We start from the raw sequence: 20,487 nt of genomic DNA, 5'->3' as shown, positions 1-20,487 counted from the left end.
TATTGGTAATATTACAAGTGTATAGCACAGCTGCTCGAATTAGTATAAGTAATAAGCACCAAAAGGAGCACGATTGAATTTTTATATACAATAAAAATTTAAGACACTGTAATAGTTCAATTTGTATGCAACACTACAAGGCCTCTTATCACGCTGTAGAACAATCCATCGTTCTACTTACTAACTGATATGTTGATATTGTCATTTGTAAAGTTACAATCACAAGTTCTAACATGTTCTTTATTGTACACACACACGTTTGAGTTTATGTTTTAAGTAGATTGAATTTTTGAGATTTGCACAGTAAAAGTCATCTTTGCCATAGGTACCTATAAATAAAAGAAACTTAATAATGTGTAAAAACTATATACAAAATACATTTTTCAATATACATTCGAAAATATCCTATATAGCAGTTGTGACAAACAGAAGTATCTAACATTTATCTGAAGCCTTCCACATCTGGTGTGATATCATATGGTAGAGTCAAATATCAATTACTTTAGGGACAAGACTCGATTTGTTTGGAGAAAAATCTGTACATAATGAAAACTTTAAATTGTAGCATTTGATGCCAAGACATTCGCTTCACTGTAAATTAACAATTTACAACTTAAAATTAGAGGAAAATAATATTAGTAATAATAATAAATGTACTATAATAAGATCTGTATTTGTACGTAAGAAATTCTAGATAGTAGTAATTCACATTCGCTTTTTTTATTAAACATTACCAGTAATGATTACTCAAAATAAAAGTAATTTTTCGCTTTGAAGTGTATAACTAGATAATTACACTGGACTATGAAACATATCACATATTCTCTTTTTATCAAAATTTATAACTATATATAGCACCTATGCAGCCAATGGCACAAATGCATAATATCTCACAGCCAAATATATACATAAATTTGAAATACTGACAATACAAAACTTACAATATTACTTTAAGAATGTAATAACTTTATAAATGGCAACTATAGGTGCTACTATGGAAGTAAATTACATAAGTTTAAATTATATACACGGATAATTACAAAAAAAATATACAATTACATACACACAATAAAAGTATTTAAAAAAAGTAAAATAAACAGGTCTTCATTTGTTCCAGTCCACAATTTAATAAAAATGATCTCGGCTCGATCGTTTACAAGTAAAAACAATTAAACATGCTGCTTACGTTTGTCTTAGTTAATATCTAAAAAAAATACTGTTGATGACGTAAATGATTATTCGATAATGACAATTTAAAATGTATCAAGATAAATATCAGTTGAGAAATTTACGGCAGCGTCGCGACCCGCAAGTACACGGAATTTTATCCTCTTCAATTGGAAACTTGTAGTCGTATGTCAATTCTTCTCCACAAATAATCCTCCTCAAAGCAAAAATGATAATGTGTTTGTGACCCAATATCTCGACGACTTTTGAGTAACAGTTGGGCTGAAAGTGCGACATGAAACGACTTAATCGACCGTGCAATCGTACTTACGTCACAAGAGTGATTTATGAATCGTGCTGCGTTTCCGGTCATTGTCGCGTCGACGACCAGATTGTCGTCGATTCGAAACATGTAACAACCTATCCCTTTTGAATTGTAAAATTTCTCTCGTTTGTCGGTCAACACGGATCTGATGACCTGCGAACATAATCGTCACTTAACAAACATGTACTTCGTGTACTGTCCGCACAAACATAATTGTCAATTAAAACAGTTGTACTTTCGAATCTTCAACAGACAGATAAAACTCCATTTCAAGTGAATTGGCATAGGGGTGGCTGTGGAAATTCAAATTTCTGTTGGTAGCCCTGCTTGCAGTGTTTTTGTATTTCTTTATTTACAGTACTGCATGACAGTAAATTATTGTCAATTTCGACAGTTAAAATGGCATTTGTTTAAATCGCGTTTAAATATCTGTGGCGGTCGTGAAAAAGTAGGTAAGTCAAAAATGTTAATTTTTCAGGCCAACGATTCAAAATTCCACATCATTCCTAAAATCCTGTAATTAAATAGAAACTTCTTTCTACCTGTACTTGCTTTCAATATAAGTAAATTTTAAACTGTGAAAATCTGAATTATTTAACTCCATGATTTATTATTAAGGTGTAAACATCGTTAACTCATTTTTGAAATTATTTGACTTACCTACTTTTTCACGACCGCCACAGATATGTTGTTGAACAAAGCGGCAAACAAGCAAAACGCCAATGATATTTATTTGTCAGTAAAATATGGTGACAAAACTCACAAATCTAGTTACTTTTTGTGTAAAGTACCTTTCACATCTAAAGCGCTGTTTACACGGTCATGGCCTACTCTTATGCCAATGTCATTGAAAAGGAATATACTTACTTCTCCTGAGTATTCTATGACCATTTCTCCCGCTTCAAAATCCCTCAGACAGAACAATCCTCTCCGGTGGATCTTCGAACGATACACTCCCACTGAATATTTACTGGTAAGTTTCAGCTGTCTGAATCGCATGGCCATGGGTAAGTTATTTACAGAGCCCCTTCTACAAAACAAGAGTAACAACAGATCCGCACGCGCGTACGTCATACCTTGGTACTAATTCCGAGCAGAACAGGCTGTGTTCCGGCTTTCGATGTTTCGACGCCAACCAGCCGAACATGTCGTAGGGTTCGTTCCTCTTGACGTGCGGCGCGCACCTCGCGCTCCCGCTCGAGTGCCCCACAAGTTCATCTTCGATCTCGACGTACTTCGCCGGGAAACTGAAAGTGGGCCTGTACTTGGTGCACTTGGTGGCGCCGGGCAGCTGCTCGATCAAGTACTTCAGTCCCGACGTCTTCAAGCCCAGGATCTGCAAGCTGTTGATGATGTTCGTCGAGTCGGACGGCAAGAGTGGCATGTTGTGGGCGGCTCTTGCGTTCTGTACGGCTTCGAACACTTTCGTCCACAGGTCCGCGAGGGACGTCGACGAGTACTTGAAGCCGTCTTGTGTCTCGATCGTGTACAAGATCGACGGGATGTTCTCGTTTTCTTTCTTTTCTTGCGTCGGGACGTGCTTCGGCGGGTCGACGGTCGATTTCTTCTCGACTTTGTCTTGGCGGTTTTGTTTGTCGCTCATCGACAGGATATGTATCGGCTTCGGGGGGTTGAAACTAGATTTGATCGGTTTAAGTGGCGCTATTTGTACTGGTGAATTCCTATTGTTAAAATTATTGTTGATCTTGTAACTACCCTCTATACTTGGTTTGCAAGAGAAATTACTCATCTTGCTGTTGATATTTTGGTTCGGAAGCTGCAACGGCTCCTCGATAAAATTGTTGCTAACTTTGTAAGCCCCGTCTTGACTCTGCTTCTGGAAAATCATTTTAAAAGCCGGCTCTTTCTTCCCGATTATGTCGCTTTCCAGCTGTACCTGCAGCGAAGTCTTGACACCGCTCTGGGTCAAGACTTTCTTATCAAACTCCACCACAGGCTCGACCACTTTATTCAAAGTCTTTATTTCTTTACGAATCGCTTCTATTTTCTCCGCGTGCACTTTTACTTTGCTGATCTCCTTACTTTCCTTCAAAGTCTGCATCGGAAGCACTCGACTCATCGGTCGACTTTGGGTCGTTATGGGTTTAGGCGTTGGAGTAACAATGTTGGTTGGTATGCCTTGTTCTGACACAAACGGAGCAGTCGGTAACGTAATACTGTTCGTATTGTTAACCGCAACCGCGGTCGGTTTTTGGAACGATGCCGAAGAGTATTTACACGGATTAATTTCACTTGGTTGCAAAACATTCGTCAACGTATTCTGCGGTACTTCCAACGACTGGGAGTTGACCAACTGTCCTGCATTCACTAACACGAAACTATTCGCTGCCACATCTAATACTGGCTCCAACTTACTCGTCTGAAACACTTGAGTCGTCGTAGAGTAACTACTGTTCGCAGTTAGTACTCCTGGTACCGTCGATGGTAGAAACTGTTGAGACTGCATCACAGTATTCTGGACTATGGTCTCAAAACCATAGTATACTGGTTGGACCTGTTGTGGCGTCCAACTCAACGAACCGTTACCATCCACGATCAACTGATTTTCCAACACTCTAGGTTGCTGTATGATCATGGTGGGCTGTATCCCAGGCAGCAGACTAATTAAGTTGCTGTCAGCTTGAAACTGAACCAGAGACTGTGGATGAATTGTTGAATTAATCTGAGGGGCAATCGTCGCGACATACTGCAGATTCTGTCCCGACTGTTGCTGGAAAGTGTCCACAAAAGTCGGAATAAAACTGGTTGACGGTAAGTGTTGCACAATTACAGATGGCGCTGAGGTGTTGACAGGAGGCATCACGACACTTTCTTCTTCAACTGTTCCGAGATTGCGCTTTGCTGCAATCGATCGTCCTCTTCCTTTGAACGCTTTTGGACTCTTCGTCGGAAGCACGGTCTGTTCCACCGGTTTCATCCACCTGTTCCCCGGAACACCGATCCCTTGCGTTATCACCGAATTAATTATATTCTGATTGTTCAATAATTTATCGGCGAAAGTGATCTGATTTGGAGGCGACACGTTAATGATCGGTGTAACATTCGTGGAATACGGCAGCGACTGTATTGTCACAGATGACGGTTGAAACTCTAACTGAGGTTGGACGGTTGTCGGTTGAGTGACTGAGAGCGAGCCTGTCTGATTGATCGCGATTGTTTGATTGATAACCGGATTGTTCGAGTTGATGACCGAAGGTGTCGGATTGACTGAGATTGTTGCGTTAGGTTGTAGAGTGAGTGGAGGATTGACGCACAGCGAGACAGGATTCAAGCAAAACTGAGGCTGATTGGTAGCGATTGAAGTCGGCTCGTTAACAGCAGATTGAGACACTGTGAACACTTCGTTGCTAACCACAGCTTCAGTTAGCGGTTGTTCCGCCACTGTGGCCGGTACATTACATGAGATTTCTGGATGGACGATACTCTTCTGAGACAAGTGCGGTATCATCAGATCCGAGCTTTGAGGCACCGAGATCAGTTCAGAAGTTGCCTTGGAGGCGACGAACGTTTGAGTATTTAAGACGGAAGTATGAATCTCGTTCTGATACGATTCGTACGCAGTTATGACAACAGGTTGCGACACCTTGTTCGCATTTACTGTCACACAATTCTCCGTTATGTGCGAATTCGTCTCGACAGCACTGTTACCGTTACTGTCTTGGTCCTGATTCAGCTCTGAATCACTCTCGCTGGTGCAGATTATCTCGCAAGCGTCTAGATGTCTCTTGTAGCTGGCTTGAGTCCTGTACGTACACTGACACCTCTCACACGTGACCGGCTCTTCCGACAGATCCGACCCCCACACGAGTGCACCGGTGGTACCGACCGGCGAGCCGCAGTCGCTGGAACTGTCGTCAAAGTTGCCGTCGACTTGCAACAATTGAAAAAACAAGTTGTTCTCTCGTGGCGCCACTTTCCTCTTCTTCATCACCGGCGAAAAACTGTTGTCTAATTTGCAACTCAGCGTCAAACTGCAAGATCTTTGCTGATTCTTATTTTTCGACTCCACTCCGGAGTCGTACTTATTCTTGAAGTCTTTCTCTTCGAAATCTTCAATATTTTCGATCTCTTGATCGGACTTTTTCACGTCTGGGGTGTCGCAATTGTTCTCAGATTTCGAGTCCATGCTGATAAAATCTTCGTACGACATTAGTTTAGGAAAGATGTCTTGGACGGAGATGCCGTCGAGGAGTTCGTGAGGAAGCTCCTCGAAAATGGCGTCTGTTATTTCGGGCGACAGGAGATCGGCTCCGTTTTGAGGCTCTTCTTCGTCGTCGAATTCTATCACGTCTAGTTTCTTCTTGTCTATATCTTTGTGCCAAAGAAGAATTTCTTTCAATTTGCGCTCTACCACAGTTTTTGGAAGAGAATGATCTACTGTGTAACTCTTATCTATGTGTAAACTGTTCACGTGGGCATTCAGAATCGACGTGGATATTTTATATGACACTAACCTCCATGGCTCTACCGTAGACCAGAAGAGTCTCGAGCAACTGTACCCAGTAGGTGTGATAGCTTCGATCGTATCAGATATCAACGGATTTATTTTACCGAGATTTGTTACACAGAGAGACCCCACCATGACGTTTACCTTCTCGATATGCGAAAACTGTCCCTTTTTGTAGTCGGCCAACTCGACGAAGACAGATCTACGAATGTTAAAATCAGTAGGGGTGACTATGACGCTACTTGTTTTCGGTAGTTCATGGCTACAACAATAGACAGTTTTGTCGTGCATAAAATGGCACTTGGCCGTGCGGGCACATATGAAATGATAAATCTCGCAACAGCTTTTGAAGCAGCACCCCACAGTCGCTCCTTTTTGTTTGCAGTAAGAGCACCGCATCAAGCGCCCTCTTGACAGCGCCCCGTGAACGTTCTGTAGAGACCCATCGATTTCTTCGTACACTTCAGACGACCACAAGGCACAATTAATATGTACCCATTCATTCTGACCGCAGTATAATAATCGAGATTCGAGATGGCTCAAACCGTCACCGATACTTTTACAAAACGAACAATATCTCGAGTCTATCGAAACGCACTCTATTTGATCGTAAATATCTTCGTCGTTGTTTGTAGCAGTGGAAAATTTGAGTTTTGTGTTGTTCTTCAATTTAGAGTCGGTCTCGATTTGCGACGGTTTAAACCACGAAAATACTGATTTGAAAATAAATCTGTAGATATTCAGCAACTCCTCTGACTGGGTGTGTCCCAGAGCTTCCTCCATCTCTTTATTAAAATCCCTCACAGAACAATACTCATTCGAGTTTGATTTGCGTTTAATGTCCAAGATCGTTAGAGTTCTGGTCTGACTAATTTTGTATTCATTGTAAGTTTTCAATGGTGCAGAGTTGTCATTGTTTCTATCGTTACTATCGCCGTTCTTATAGTTATAAAGACTTGTCATCAAATTATCGTGATTGTCAAGATCGTCACCTTCAGAATCACCTGGAATTTTCTTATCAGTTCCGATTCTGGTCAACGAAACGTAATTATTCAACAGACTCAACTTTAACAAGTTTTTCGCCGTTTTGTTTTTGCTGAGTAGTCGCAAAATTTTGTTAAAATTAAATTTTAGTTCTGACTCGACTGCCTTGCGCCAGTGAGGTGGTACCTGTTTCGAACATATACAACACAAGTACTTAATAGATTCGGGGAGAATACTTAGTATGTGATAATACTCGTCGGATAGTCCTTCACACTCGGCGTGAATCCATTTTTTACACTTTGTACATTCCATCATCTGAAAATTTCGAATTTTAAAAGTGAACAAATTTAAATGGAAACGTGAAACCTTGTCGTTTATGTATATTTCTTTGAAAGGTACTTGACACACCGGACAACAACTGCCTTTTTTCCGGAGTTTGAAACATGTGACGCACAACGGCAAGTTCCCGAGAAATTTCGTCGTGTTCACTTCTCCACAGTCTTTGCAACTCAGGCATTTTGAACAGATCTACAAAAAATGTTTTTAATTCATAAATCGAACAACGGTGACAATAAATGTACTATTTTCATCATTTCCAACACATAATTAATATAACAAGTTTGTTACTTGCAACCCGTTTCATATAACGTACGGTCAAAAGATTCTCTTCTCATCAAGTGCGCCCACATCGAAACCGGATACACTGGTTGCGAAATTACGGAACAAAAATCAATTTTATGTAAAAGGTCTAAGCTATGTTTAGCCTCCAAGATTCACATGAACATTTCCAACAACATGTAGTTTCATCTTGCGAACACGAATCCAGTATAGAAATTTGAGAGTAGTCATTTTGTTGCAGAAAAAACCTTTGGAAAATGAACATAACCTCATTTACGCCACAATACGCAAATATTTCATGCACGACATCAAAAATATGTTAATTATTAATATTTCCCTTGTTAATTTGTAGTATATGTTCAGTTCATCAATAAACACTGTTACAGTCACAGTTTTAATTAATTTCAATAAATTTCTTGAATGTTTTCGGAAAATTCAAAAAGTGCCATCAATCATATAAAAAATATGACTGCACTATTATTTGGATTAAAATAGGCACTTGATTGAATCCGTTTTTCACTTTTACGTATAAAATGGAACCACCACAGCAGATCAGGTCAAGTCGGGTCAAATTTGCACATTTTTGAAAATAACACAATTGCAAAGTGTTGAAATAATCTAGAAGGCTGGAATCGTATCTGTTTCAGTTGGCAACGCTTGATGACATTTTTTTTTGTGACTGTCATTTCAAAATTTGTTAGCAAAGTTATTAAAAAATGCAAGTTCGTGTTTATTAGTGAAAATAAACTCTGCGCGGTTTTCTTTTGCCAATTTGTGGCCACCGCTTAAATTCTTGTGAAAATCGGGATCGAAACACTCGACTTATTCCAAAGGTACGAAATTCCACTCGAGGAATTTTTGAAGAATGCGTGAAGATTTTTTTTTATCTTACGCATTTTTGATAATTTTAACGATAGGTGAGTGCATTTAATGACCAATGAAAAATCTAGATGAAAAGTAAAAAAATCGGGGACCATAATATTGTAACATTTTACGCTTTAATCAGACATCGAAAATTTTCGGTGTTTGTTCCAATTAGAAAACGATTTGACAGTATGTTAGTGGCCTGAATGCCGTACCAAAAATTTCCGCACTGTAGCTTATTAGATGATTACAATATAATTTATACTTACACTCGGTTTACCTTTACCAGTCCAGTCAGCATTGAAACATTCCAAATGGTATGACTTGTAGCATTTCTGGCAGTTCAACTTTTGCCTGTCGGCTTGATTGCACGCGTTACATGTAGTACACCTCGGACAAAGCCACATGTACTGTCTGTTACTGCTGTTGTTGAGTGGCGGACTTCTTTCTAGACAATAGGGATGGTAGGGCTCACAGCAAAGAGAACAGTGCAGGAGTGCCTCGCGTCCGGCACTGCCGCACAGAAAGCAAATCGCGGGCATCGGGAACTGTTGGGAAGCTATCAGACAAAATCCGTTCTGATTAATATCGTCCAGATCGTAATTCTCCCAATAGTCTATGGAGACCATGTTTTGGATTTCTTGTAAATTTGGTTTCTTGTCTGCGTCAGACTTATTCTAAAAATTTGAATGTAACAACATGCGTCGGTGTGGATGGCATACTTACTTCACATGACAGTGATGGCGCTGGTGTGAAGAGAGAGGAAGATGACAACGACGGAGTCAAAGGCGAGAGAGAGGATGACAACGAAACTGGTAAAGGCACTCTATGGCTTCTGTCCCTTTTAACATGAATTAAAGACTCGTTTAATAGTAATGGCACCTTCACTAGCCTATCAGTGTCTGACGACTCGTTCTCACTACAATCTACATCTTTCGTTTTGAGAATCTGAGTGGCGTCCGTACTTTCGGTCGCAGCTTTGCTGCTACTTGTTTTCTTGGACGTTTCTTGCGACTCCTTCTTTTTCTCACCGTCTCCTGTAAATGTAGCCAAAGGCTGACCTAAGACTATCGAAGCGCTGCGACATACGTGCTTGACTCGCGGCCCTTTCAAATCAATTTTTTGCCGCTTGATGTCCGAATTAACAGGTGCGGAAGTCTGTACGACCGGTTTTGTATTTTTGAACCTCACCGGTCTCTGATTGACCGTTTCGTTTTGTTCGGTTTTCGATTTCGAGATAGCGTTGTCCATATTTTGGACGCCGACTTGCCACAGGAGGGGCAAGGAATTGTTGAACATGACATCAGATCCTTGCATATTCTTCGGAAGTAATTGGATTAGACTCTGTTTCAACGACATCGGCATTTGGAAGGAACGAAGGCACATCTTCAGCCAACAAGCTGGACACCGCGATCTGTACGCGCACCGGATTAGTTTCATCTGTTGACTACGTACAATGGGAGGCACATGACACATTCCTTGTCCTTTGTGACACACTAACGTCGGGCCGTTCACGTTTTTGCCGCACGACTGACGCTTGATCATCTTCGAGATGAATTTTCGACATGACTCGCAACTGTATATGTTGAATTTGCGAGCTTGTTTCACAAAACGATAGAAACGGACGGCACCACACACACCACATGTTACTGTCCCGGGAGGCGACCCGTTTGTTGAACTGCTCGAAAACGGGCCTTCGGAGCCTTTAGGCGTCTGGTTGTGCAACTTGAGACGCGCTTGTCTCAGGACTACACGACCATTGGAGATTGTTTTTGATGCCTGGTCTGTCAACAGAGGACCATCATTTTTGCTCACGCACGTTTTTGACGGGCTCTCGGTTTGTTTTATGCAGTGTCTTTTATTTATCACACGCTTTTTTAACGTCAACGTGTCACTTAAATCCACATTGATGAATCTTTTATTCGGTTTGATCACACGCGACGAGTGTACACTTCTCGTAGGTAACACGAATTTTCCGACGATATTGTTGCTTTCTTTCGTTATTCCACTTCTACACTGTCTGAAATTTTTTATTGGTGAGTAACCACGAACAGGTTTCCTGGATATATTAGGTTTTCTTGATCCTTTGCAATTTAATTTACTTTTAACTGTTAATTTACATGAAACTGATTTAACACTATTTTTATTACAGAGTTTGGATATCAGACCACGTTTAGAAGAATTATTGCTCATCAACGCTTTAGAACTTTGCATTTTTCTATTCAGTCTTCTTCTCAATGACACTTTTGTATTTATAGTATTGTTTAAATTTACACTTTCACTATTATCTTCTACATTGTTTTCAGCCTGAAATTCAGTTAAAAAATCAATTGTGACAATAATATAACCACTTAAATCTGTTTTATTTATCAATATTGGAAACTGTTTATGTTTACCTGTTTGTTTTCTACAACAGTTTCAACTGTCATAGACCTACTAGATTCAATAATTCCCTCTGTGGTGGGTGGAAGAACATTAATTCTTTTTCTATTAACATGTTTTGATGGTTTTCCGGGAAATTTTGAACGACCCATTTTGTTTTATATTTATTATTTACATTTTAGAGACAGGATAATCTACAATCAACGCATCACACATTTCACTAGTTTAGTTAGTGTCTGAAATTACTTAGTCGGTAATGCAGAAAATTGCATGGATAAAATCAAACGTAAGAGATATAAAATCCCTAGCTTCCTCAAAATACAGCACGAAAAACTGTCAAAGAAGTATTGAAAATAAAAATCAATTGTCAATTTATTTTATTAATAATCCCTAAGTATAAATATCATCAACTGTTTTATTTCATTAATCACGTTGTCAGTTTCAATTTCAAGCATTCCGATCTTGGTCGGTAGTTATACCAACTTAAAAATTACTATATAAAGGCGGGCTCTTTTTTAACCCGCATTGTCTAAGCAGCGGGAAATTTAAATAAGAAATGAAGAATGCTGAAAATCTCAAAGTTCTGATTATACAAGAATATTGAAAATAAAATTTCAAAAACCCAGATTTGCGTGAAAGTTATCGTCTCAAGCATACACAAATTTAATCAAAATTTTTTCCTGTTAATATATTTTTGTATGTGTTATGTGTAAAATAATGCTACTACTACTTGCAACAAAATATTTATATTTAAGTACATATGAAACGTTGACAAACATTCATATCTATACAAAACAGGATGCTCTGCAAGCAATTTCAACAGTGAATTAAGATAAAATAGCAATAGATGAAGAAACCACACTTGCCGCTGTTTTTAACTGCCAGGTATAAAAAAGCCACTTAGTAAATATTGATATGTAATTAATAAAAATACAAATTGATATTAACAACACAAATAGCTTGTAATCTAGTTAAACATTATATGTTAGTGCCAAATAATTTTAATAAATATACAGCAAAATGGAGCATTTATACAATAATATATTATTAAAAAAAGACACTAAAGTTCATTATCGTTATCTAAAAATTCTACATGCGTAAACGGAAAGTAGCCAACTTTTCCATTTAACTCTCCCTCCCACTGTCCATTTATATTGGTTTTAGTAACAGTGATAATATCGCCGATATCCAATTTTAAAGCGGTTTTATCATAAGCATTTGGAACGCGTACTTGTTTTACTCTAGCTTTAGCTGGAAGTTTTCGCTAAAAAGTGCCAACTTTAGAATTTTTATTTCATCACAACTGTTACATAACATACTTGCATCTGACTTCGTTTCATAGCAGTTTCAGCTTGTTGGGTTGATGTCGTGACGCTACCACCAGAACCTGGTCTTGGGATTTCAATAGTAGGCTGACCTTCTTCATACTAAAATTATTAATATAGTTAATAAAAAGTTACAATGTGTAAATAAAAATCTAGACCTTCTGCACATATGGAACTGGGATTGATCCCCTTGTGCCCGTACTATTTATTGCTGTCCACCACTGCTCTTCATCTTTAGCAATAATAGTCAGAATTTCACCCTTTTTAAAGACTAGATCATCAGCATCCTAAATTTGTAAAGTAACAGTGAAAATTGTACAAGCAAATTATGGATTCGACTAACCTGGCCGTCAAAATCAAATTTAGCAATAACTTTTTCTACTTTTCTAGAAGCAGGTCTAATAAGTGGTGTTGTATCTAAATAATGCAATTTATAGAATGAAAGCAAGCTTGGTAAGTCTGGAAAAATTTGATCTCCAATTCTATATTTAATTTGATCCGATTGTTGCATCTTGTTAATTATGTAATGACTCACTTTACTGTCTTCCCTGTAATAATTAAATGTAGTGCTAGTTTTGTAAAAATAATAATTACATACTTTACACAAAGTACATAGTCTCCTACACAAGTGGCACTATCACGAACCAAGAACACTCCACCACCCCGTTCTGCCATGAGAAGATCTGTTGCTTCTTTCCGACTAATTGGTCCAAAATACCAGCTACAACACAACTGAGCTACGAAATGTCATAAAATTGGAGCAATTTACCTGTCCTTGTCTTCATGATCAAATGTATTTGCCATTTTTATGGTTGCACTTTTTAATACCACTTAACAATGTAATAGCAATGGTTAAGCATGTTTTAAAGGTACTCCAAGTTGTAATAAATAAGTCGTTTACATACCTACATACAGTCCAATATTTAACCGATGTATCAATTAGCAAATCTTATCGTATTTTTTTTTTTTTCATATTATGTTATGCATTTGCGACTGCGACTTTTTTTAAAAGACGACACATATTACTGCCGTCTTTATCGCGTCGATCTGGTCCGACCGATATTGAATTAAACCAGACTTCTTTGTACCTTCACTGATTATTATTGAAAACGCATATTTTAACACACATTAGCACCCACAGCACAGATTACGACTATTTATCGCATGGACTACTTGAATGACTTGAACTTACCACGGCCAGCACCAGAGCTAGATATGGCCGACTGACCTGGCCTGTCTCTGAACGACAAGCCTAAGGCAAAGTTCTACTCGACTCGATTTATTTAAAAATCGGACTTGGTCACACGCAAAAGCATTGTGTCGATAATTCAGATTAATTTCTCGACATTTCCGAGTAAATGGAGGATTATTTTCCAAATGACAGATCGGAAACGATTTTGTTTTTTGAGTGACAGATTTTGACAGCTCTGACTACTAAATTGAAATTCACTACTTCATTCTTCATTCACTACTCTACCATAGATATGAAATGAAAGTCTGGAATTTACCTGTTTTCCTACTTGTTCTACCAATCAAATTGGCAACATTTTTGAAGTTAATTAATCTGTTTGAATCACATTTTGAAACTCTTGTAGTAATTATCTCTTCTTGACCATAGGACAAAGAAATTTCATTTCAGTTTCATTTCGTTGTCATTTGATATTATTTGTAGAAAAGTCACTGGATTCTTTCACCATGCTTTCAACAAACTATTGAACGAAAATATTTCGTCATTCGACAAACGAATAATTAGAACCTTCAACAATAAATGTTTTTGTGACATAGTAATCATGCAGAGAATTAAATAAGAAGTCGCCGTACGATTTTATATCCCACAGTTTATCTCAAATTTCAATACTCTTCGTATTTGTGATTTTGTGAAGTACAGGGACAGGGTTATTCACGAGAGGGGGGCAATTCTGAATTTTTATTTTGCCGCAACCAACAATACCAATGGCAGTAACCACTAAATAAAAATATTTCTTTTAAATTAGAAATCAAAGTAAGTTGGATAGATTTGTCAAAAATGTCAGATCGGCAGATAACCTGTATTTAATCAAAATTCAACAAATAAATTAACAAATTAAGTTAATGTAAAAGTGTCCAAAGTCTCTACCGTCGACTTGTAATATCCACAGCGGCGACAGAATTCTTTCCACACTCTCCACAAATGAGGAGTATGTCAGTCTTTTCGTCGTTATTGTAAAAACAAAATTTTCGAATTGACAAAGATTTTTTGCTTTTACCATTGACTATCAAAACAATGGGCCGTATCACGACACCGTAATTAAAGTTGCCGATAACTAAAATCGTGATTAAAGTAAACAAAAATGATATAGATTTATGCAATTACAACCTGTCAGAAAGAGATGAATTCGTCACCAAGGTAATTCTAATTAGAGTCATGATTAAATTTAATAATGGTGTCGTGATACAGCCCAATGTTTTAATAGTCAATGCTTTAACGTTAAAAAGGCAGGACTAAGAGCCATCGTGGATTCAGTTATAATTAAGTATTTTCAAAAAAAAAATCAAGATATTGTTGCAATGTGTATAATGCGTAAATAGTATAGTACGTAAATTTAATTTTCAAAATGTTTGGGGATAGGGGGGTGAATGTCGGGGTTGGCGACCGAGGGTGACAAGAGCGGACAGAGCTTTAATTTGTCTGTTCTGTCTGGAGTTGTTGTTAAGTGATTGTCAAATTATTGCTGTTAGTTTTATCGTCAAATTAGTGCGAGGTGTTTCATTTTGCCTACAAAATTTATAAAATGAGTGTTAGTGCAAGTAGATTTAAATAGAAATACGAAACCAAGCGAAACATAGTTCATTGCATTTCATAGATGGCGCTTCTTTGCAAAATAGATTTTATCATTTTGTTCTATTCTATGATATGATTCTAATTCTATGGCGTTTATGTCTGTGGTTTGTGTTGGTAGCCATGTTGTTGTGCCAACGAACGATCAAAAGTTTTGACTGATAGTGATTATTGGCTAGATAAGCCTTATATCTTAGATTATCTATTACTCCGATTAGAAAATATCTTTAACGTAATTTTATCGGAAGAATTCGTGTAAAGTAAGTGTACGAATTGACACCATTATTTGACATATAACAACTTTGACCTCGAGAGCAGTGGGAGTGGTTCAGTTAGTATGTTTCTGCTCTGAGGTATTGTTGCTGTTTGTATGAGTGTTTCTAGTATGAATCATAAATAAAACAATTTGTTCTAGTTGAACAACTCGAATTTTTACTCGTTGTAAGTGTTGTGATAGGAGGAAATATATCTTTTGTATCAATAGGTAAGTTATTGTAGAAGTTAAATGTCCTAAAGCCCTAGTATAAAATTTTATGGCTTCACAATTAAAAATGAGAGAATGCCGTTCCCAGAACCGTACAAAAGTGATGATTAATACGTCAAGTATTTTTCACCAGTCTGGTACAATATAAAATTTGGATGGTTTTGTAAAATTTTGGTTACATGTTTAACCAGTTGAAAGTATTAGTCATAAAACAGAAGTAGATTGTTACTTTAAATTGCTCATTTTTAATAAATATTTGTTAGAACAAGTGTTACAGTGGGAATAAACTATTTAAACTATTTCCATTTAATAAATTTACAATTTAACAACTCAAAAATAAAATGAAATTAATGTTTCATTATTTTGAAAGCAGATTTTGGCACTTTCAATTTAAAAATGCTAAAAAAATTGGAATAATTTTTGTGCTGGTCCAAATTTGTCACATTTATTATTTTAACACCATGTCAATTTTTACACCCAGCTCAGTCACCATGAATGATCACTTTGGCTTGAAGTGGGACCCAAAAAATTTAGAAATTAGGACCATGTCTGTAGAGAAGACATTGGAACCTTTAGTTTTACAAGTGACGACGCTTGTGAACACTAAAGGTCCCAGCAAGAAGAAGAAGGGAAAGTCAAAAAGGGCCAACGCCCTGGTCAGTACCGTCGAAAAAGCGACTGAGAATTTCATAGAGAAAGGCGAACAAATCGCCTACGAAAACCCTGACATAACTCAGGAAATGCTGTCCGCCGTTGAAGAGGTTCGCAAAACCGGCAACGCGATGAGCATCGCTGCTCGAGAATTCTCAGAAGACCCATGTTCGTCTCTGAAGCGCGGCAACATGGTACGCGCCGCTCGCAATCTTCTTTCCGCCGTGACCCGTCTCTTGATTCTTGCGGACATGGTCGACGTCCATCTGTTGCTCAAATCTCTCCACGTAGTAGAAAACGATTTGGAGAAGTTGAAAAATGCATCAAGTCAAGGCGAGCTTCTGGATAACATCAAAGCGTTCGGTCAAAACGCAAACGAACTGATGAACCAGGCAGCTAAACGACAACAAGAACTGAAAGACCCGCAGCTTCGCGACGACTTGGCAGCTGCCCGCGCCGTACTCAAGAAACACTCGACTATGCTGTTGACGGCGTCGAAAGTGTACGTCCGCCATCCGGAACTCGCAGCTGCCAAAGCTAACCGCGACTACGTTCTCAAGCAAGTCTGCGAGGCCGTCAATACCATCAACGACGTGGCCCAAGGGCGTACTCCGCAGCCTGCGTCTGGACCGTACGACGGCCCAGGCGAGCTCGCTGCGGCGCTTGACGACTTCGACGATCACATGGTGATGGAACCGTTGGCGTACAACGAAGTACACACCAGACCGTCGCTGGAGGAACGGTTGGAGAGTATCATCAGCGGCGCTGCGCTCATGGCAGACTCCAGTTGCACCAGAGACGAGAGGAGAGAGCGAATCGTGGCTGAGTGCAACGCAGTTCGTCAAGCTCTTCAAGATTTACTGTCGGAGTACATGTCTAACATAGGAAGTAAAGAAAAGAGTGAAGGGCTCAATAGAGCTATCGATAATATGGGAAGGAAGACTAGAGATCTGAGACGGCAGTTGCGCAAAGCTGTAGTCGATCATGTGTCTGATAGTTTCTTGGAAACAAATGTTCCCCTCTTGGTTTTGATCAAAGCGGCGCAGAACGGAAATGAGAAGGAAGTTGAAGAGTTTGCCGTCATGTTCACCGAACATTCCAACAAGCTGGTAGAGGTAGGTTGAATCAATTTCAAACTGTTACTTTCTGTATTTGTTTATCAAAATATGCCAATAAAGACTGTCATTTTACTGTTTGTATAACAATATGAGCAATAAAAAAAGAGGTTTCAGAACAACATTTTTGAAAACACTTACAGCGATGGTGAAGAAATGTTTGTTTTGCCGCAATTCCAACAAACAAAGCTGTGATGGTAAACCCGTTCACCATTCTCTTTGTTATCATTTCTAACACAGTACGAATATTTTGTGTTCTTGAGTAAAAATCATTTTTTAAAATAAAAATCACATAAATGTCACAATTGACAACTGACAGTTTATTAAGTTTTTCAAAAGTTTTGTTTTCCATGGCCACCTCCAATCTTTTTTACTGAACATATTGAGCCACACGATTAAATAAAAATGTCATCCAAGTTACTTATGAAAAACAAAAGTCAGTGTTTTCGGTAAATTCTTATTTAAAATGTCATTCTTGTCACTAAACAGTAACATTGTGTGTTTTACAATTTTCACAACATGGTTTTTATCTTGGATCATAAAAAAATGTATGCTTGCAGTCTATTTTGTAAAGGGCAAATAGCAATTACCTAATACCAGGTATTTACATAAAGTCCGTTGAGTTTTGTTATGGTACTTCTTGCGTGTGACAATACTTTGCTCGTAAAAAATACCATTTTATTTGTGTATTTTGTTCGTCATCAGGTCGCGAATTTGGTGTGCAGCATGTCGAATAACGAAGACGGGGTCAAGATGGTCCGCTACGCCGCCGCTCAAATCGACAATCTTTGTCCAGAGGTGATAAACGCCGCTCGAATCCTAGCGGCTCGGCCGCGCAGCAAGGTTGCTCAAGAAAATATGGACGCTTTCAAACAATCATGGGAGAACCAAGTGCGCATCCTGACCGAGGCGGTCGACGATATCACCACGATCGACGACTTCTTGGCCGTCTCCGAGAACCACATCTTGGAGGACGTGAACAAGTGCGTCTTGGCCTTGCAAGAGGGCGACGCCGACACTTTGGACAGAACAGCGGGCGGCATCAGAGGTCGCTCCAATCGAGTCTGCAATGTCGTCACCGCTGAAATGGACAATTACGAACCGTGCATTTACACCAAGCGTGTCTTGGAAGCCGTCAAAGTACTGAACGATCAGGTCATGCCAAAGTTTAGTCAGAGGGTCCAAGTTGCGGTGCAAGCCTTGTCGAGCAATCCGGCCAAAGAAGTCGACGAAAATGATTTCATCGACGCTTCAAGACTGGTGTATGATGGCGTACGCGAAATCAGAAGGGCTGTGCTTATGAATAGAGTAAGATAAATAATTATAAATGGCAGAGATGCTGAAACTTTTTTTTAACAGGCTGATGAAGACTTAGATCCTGAAGATGTCGAACTCGATGAAAACTATACTCTTGAGACTCGTAGCAAATGTGTGTAGGAGTAATTTAATTGTGCGTAACAAATTAATTTTTCTTTGCTTGCAGCTAGCGCTCATACAGGCGAACACGGAGTCGATGAGTATCCGGATATTAGTGGAATCACTACTGCTAGGGTATGTTGAGATGCTTGCTGATAAAAATTTTGTTTTTATTGTACAGTTGTTTGTAGGAAGCTATGGGTAAAATGCCTGAAGAAGATAAGCAAAAGATTCTTCAGCAAGTGGAATATTTCCGAAGCGAGAAGCTCAAATTTGACCGCGAGGTTGCCAAATGGGACGACACAGGGAATGATATTATAGTGTTGGCGAAACACATGTGCATGATTATGATGGAAATGACGGATTTCACTCGGTACGTGACTAATATAACGCGTAAGTTAGATTAATCGTTTGTTTTAGGGGTCGTGGTCCGCTCAAGACGACCATGGACGTGATAAACGCGGCTAAGAAGATTTCGGAAGCAGGGACTAAACTGGACAAGTTGACCAGACAAATAGCGGAACAATGTCCAGAAAGTTCAACTAAAAAAGATCTGTTAGCTTACTTGCAGCGCATCGCTCTGTACTGTCACCAGATGAACATCACTTCTAAAGTGAAGGCAGACGTGCAGAACATCAGCGGAGAACTGATCGTTTCCGGTCTCGACAGTGCAACGTCTCTCATTCAGGCAGCAAAGAATCTCATGAACGCTGTCGTCCTGACGGTCAAAGCGTCATACGTGGCGTCAACAAAATATCCGCGACAGGGAACTATATCTGTACGTTCTGTTGGAAGCGTGAAAATTTTACTAATCAGTTTTTGCAGTCTCCAATCGTGGTCTGGAAGATGAAAGCTCCGGAGAAAAAGCCGCTGGTGAGGCCCGAAAAGCCGGAAGAAGTTCGAGCCAAAGTGCGCAAAGGGTCGCAAAAGAAGGTGCAGAATCCGATTCACGCCCTCTCGGAATTCCAGAGTCCCACCGAATCAGTCTGATTTCTTTACTCGCATATTATTTTAATCGTTTAGATAGAGTGATACTTTTAATAATTTATAAATTTCTAAATAAATTTTGGTGTAACAGTGTAAAGAATAATGTATTTTTATTTTATATTATGTGTAGGAGCACCAATCGCATCTTGGGAAGAACAAGCAATCATGAAACTTTTAAATGTTTGTAATCATTCTATTTTTGTTATTTTTCTAATGATAAATGTTCCCAAAGTAATAAAAATATGTGGCTTCCAGTATTCGATATTAAGTTAGATTATTGCAAGAACTGTTAGGTGCTTGCGTAAGTGGTAATAAATCTCGATTTTGCAGCTGCATGTGTCTTCAGTTTGTACCCACATGGTTGGTATACTCTGTTAACAAATTGATGCCAATTTTTAAGAATAAAAGCTTAACGAAATCAGTGTGTTTTTCCAAATATTACGTATCGACAGTAAAATGGGAAAAAACGATTTAAAACAGTTCGGTCGCATTTTTCAAAATAATTCATTTTTAATTGACAAGACAGTTTGAATTTGACATTATCGGCAGATGTCACTCGATCCTTTCAAAAATTATTACTCCAGCGGGAAATTTAAATTGACGACTAATTATTTCACATCTATTGTCTTTCATTTTCAGTCTGTTATTACGAAAATTTTACAAATACTTACATTCACGTGTGACGTGAAACTAGATATTTTTATACTTTAGTAAAAGTAATTCGTAAAATATGTACCTACGTAATATAGTTAGTGGTAATAAAAGTACAATGTCATGTTTTATTGATCGAATTTTTTCGAGGGTAAAATATACGCCTCGTTTTAACGGTCGTGCATATTTCACAATATTATTTTCTTATAAATTGTATTATCAGCAAAACGAT

At 38.6% G+C, this 20,487-nt stretch overlaps 3 protein-coding genes across 3 annotated transcripts; 1 reads left to right on the top strand and 2 right to left on the bottom strand.

Annotated features, from left to right (window-relative positions):
• Positions 1-350: 350 nt before the first annotated feature.
• trx (trithorax) lies at positions 351-11,070 on the bottom strand. The gene is made up of 8 exons (XM_069060324.1): positions 10,823-11,070; positions 9,153-10,733; positions 8,696-9,103; positions 7,311-7,472; positions 2,569-7,259; positions 2,360-2,522; positions 1,499-1,645; positions 351-1,449 (listed from the first exon to the last, which is right to left on the bottom strand). Exons 1-8 carry the CDS (start codon positions 10,958-10,960, stop codon positions 1,276-1,278), a joined length of 7,464 nt encoding a protein of 2,487 aa, XP_068916425.1. The 5' UTR covers positions 10,961-11,070; the 3' UTR covers positions 351-1,275.
• Positions 11,071-11,538: 468 nt separating this feature from the next.
• On the bottom strand, positions 11,539-13,577 carry Crk (Crk proto-oncogene, adaptor protein). The gene is made up of 6 exons (XM_069060339.1): positions 12,903-13,577; positions 12,732-12,854; positions 12,477-12,681; positions 12,292-12,420; positions 12,128-12,235; positions 11,539-12,072 (listed from the first exon to the last, which is right to left on the bottom strand). The coding sequence occupies exons 1-6, from the start codon at positions 12,935-12,937 to the stop codon at positions 11,869-11,871; spliced, it is 804 nt and encodes a 267-aa protein (XP_068916440.1). The 5' UTR covers positions 12,938-13,577; the 3' UTR covers positions 11,539-11,868.
• A 1,472-nt stretch (positions 13,578-15,049) lies between these two features.
• On the top strand, positions 15,050-20,022 carry LOC138139816 (catenin alpha-like). Its single transcript, XM_069060331.1, has 8 exons — positions 15,050-15,435; positions 15,917-17,201; positions 17,907-18,509; positions 18,561-18,630; positions 18,685-18,752; positions 18,809-18,990; positions 19,038-19,395; positions 19,443-20,022. Exons 2-8 carry the CDS (start codon positions 15,927-15,929, stop codon positions 19,605-19,607), a joined length of 2,721 nt encoding a protein of 906 aa, XP_068916432.1. The 5' UTR covers positions 15,050-15,435; positions 15,917-15,926; the 3' UTR covers positions 19,608-20,022.
• Positions 20,023-20,487: the final 465 nt, after the last annotated feature.

This window comes from Tenebrio molitor, chromosome X, assembly GCF_963966145.1.
Source record: "Tenebrio molitor chromosome X, icTenMoli1.1, whole genome shotgun sequence".
NCBI lineage: Eukaryota > Metazoa > Arthropoda > Insecta > Coleoptera > Tenebrionidae > Tenebrio > Tenebrio molitor.
This window is presented reverse-complemented; position numbering and strand designations above follow the sequence as displayed.

Excerpts from the sequence above, each read along its gene's own strand:
- trx (XM_069060324.1), bottom strand. The coding sequence starts at position 10,960 with ATGGGTCGTTCAAAATTTCCCGGAAAACCATCAAAACATGTTAATAGA. Across the intron at positions 1,646-2,359 it reads TCATAGAATACTCAGGAGAA|GTCATCAGATCCGTGTTGAC; the intron begins GTAAGTATATTC and ends TTATGTTCGCAG. Across the intron at positions 1,450-1,498 it reads TCATAAATCACTCTTGTGAC|CCCAACTGTTACTCAAAAGT; the intron begins GTAAGTACGATT and ends TCGCACTTTCAG.
- Crk (XM_069060339.1), bottom strand. The coding sequence starts at position 12,937 with ATGGCAAATACATTTGATCATGAAGACAAGGACAG. Across the intron at positions 12,421-12,476 it reads AATTTGATTTTGACGGCCAG|GATGCTGATGATCTAGTCTT; the intron begins GTTAGTCGAATC and ends TTACAAATTTAG. Across the intron at positions 12,073-12,127 it reads TGAAACGAAGTCAGATGCAA|CGAAAACTTCCAGCTAAAGC; the intron begins GTATGTTATGTA and ends GGCACTTTTTAG.
- LOC138139816 (XM_069060331.1), top strand. The coding sequence starts at position 15,927 with ATGAATGATCACTTTGGCTTGAAGTGGGACCCAAAAAATTTAGAAATT. Across the intron at positions 18,631-18,684 it reads TCTTGAGACTCGTAGCAAAT|CTAGCGCTCATACAGGCGAA; the intron begins GTGTGTAGGAGT and ends CTTTGCTTGCAG. Across the intron at positions 18,991-19,037 it reads GAAATGACGGATTTCACTCG|GGGTCGTGGTCCGCTCAAGA; the intron begins GTACGTGACTAA and ends CGTTTGTTTTAG.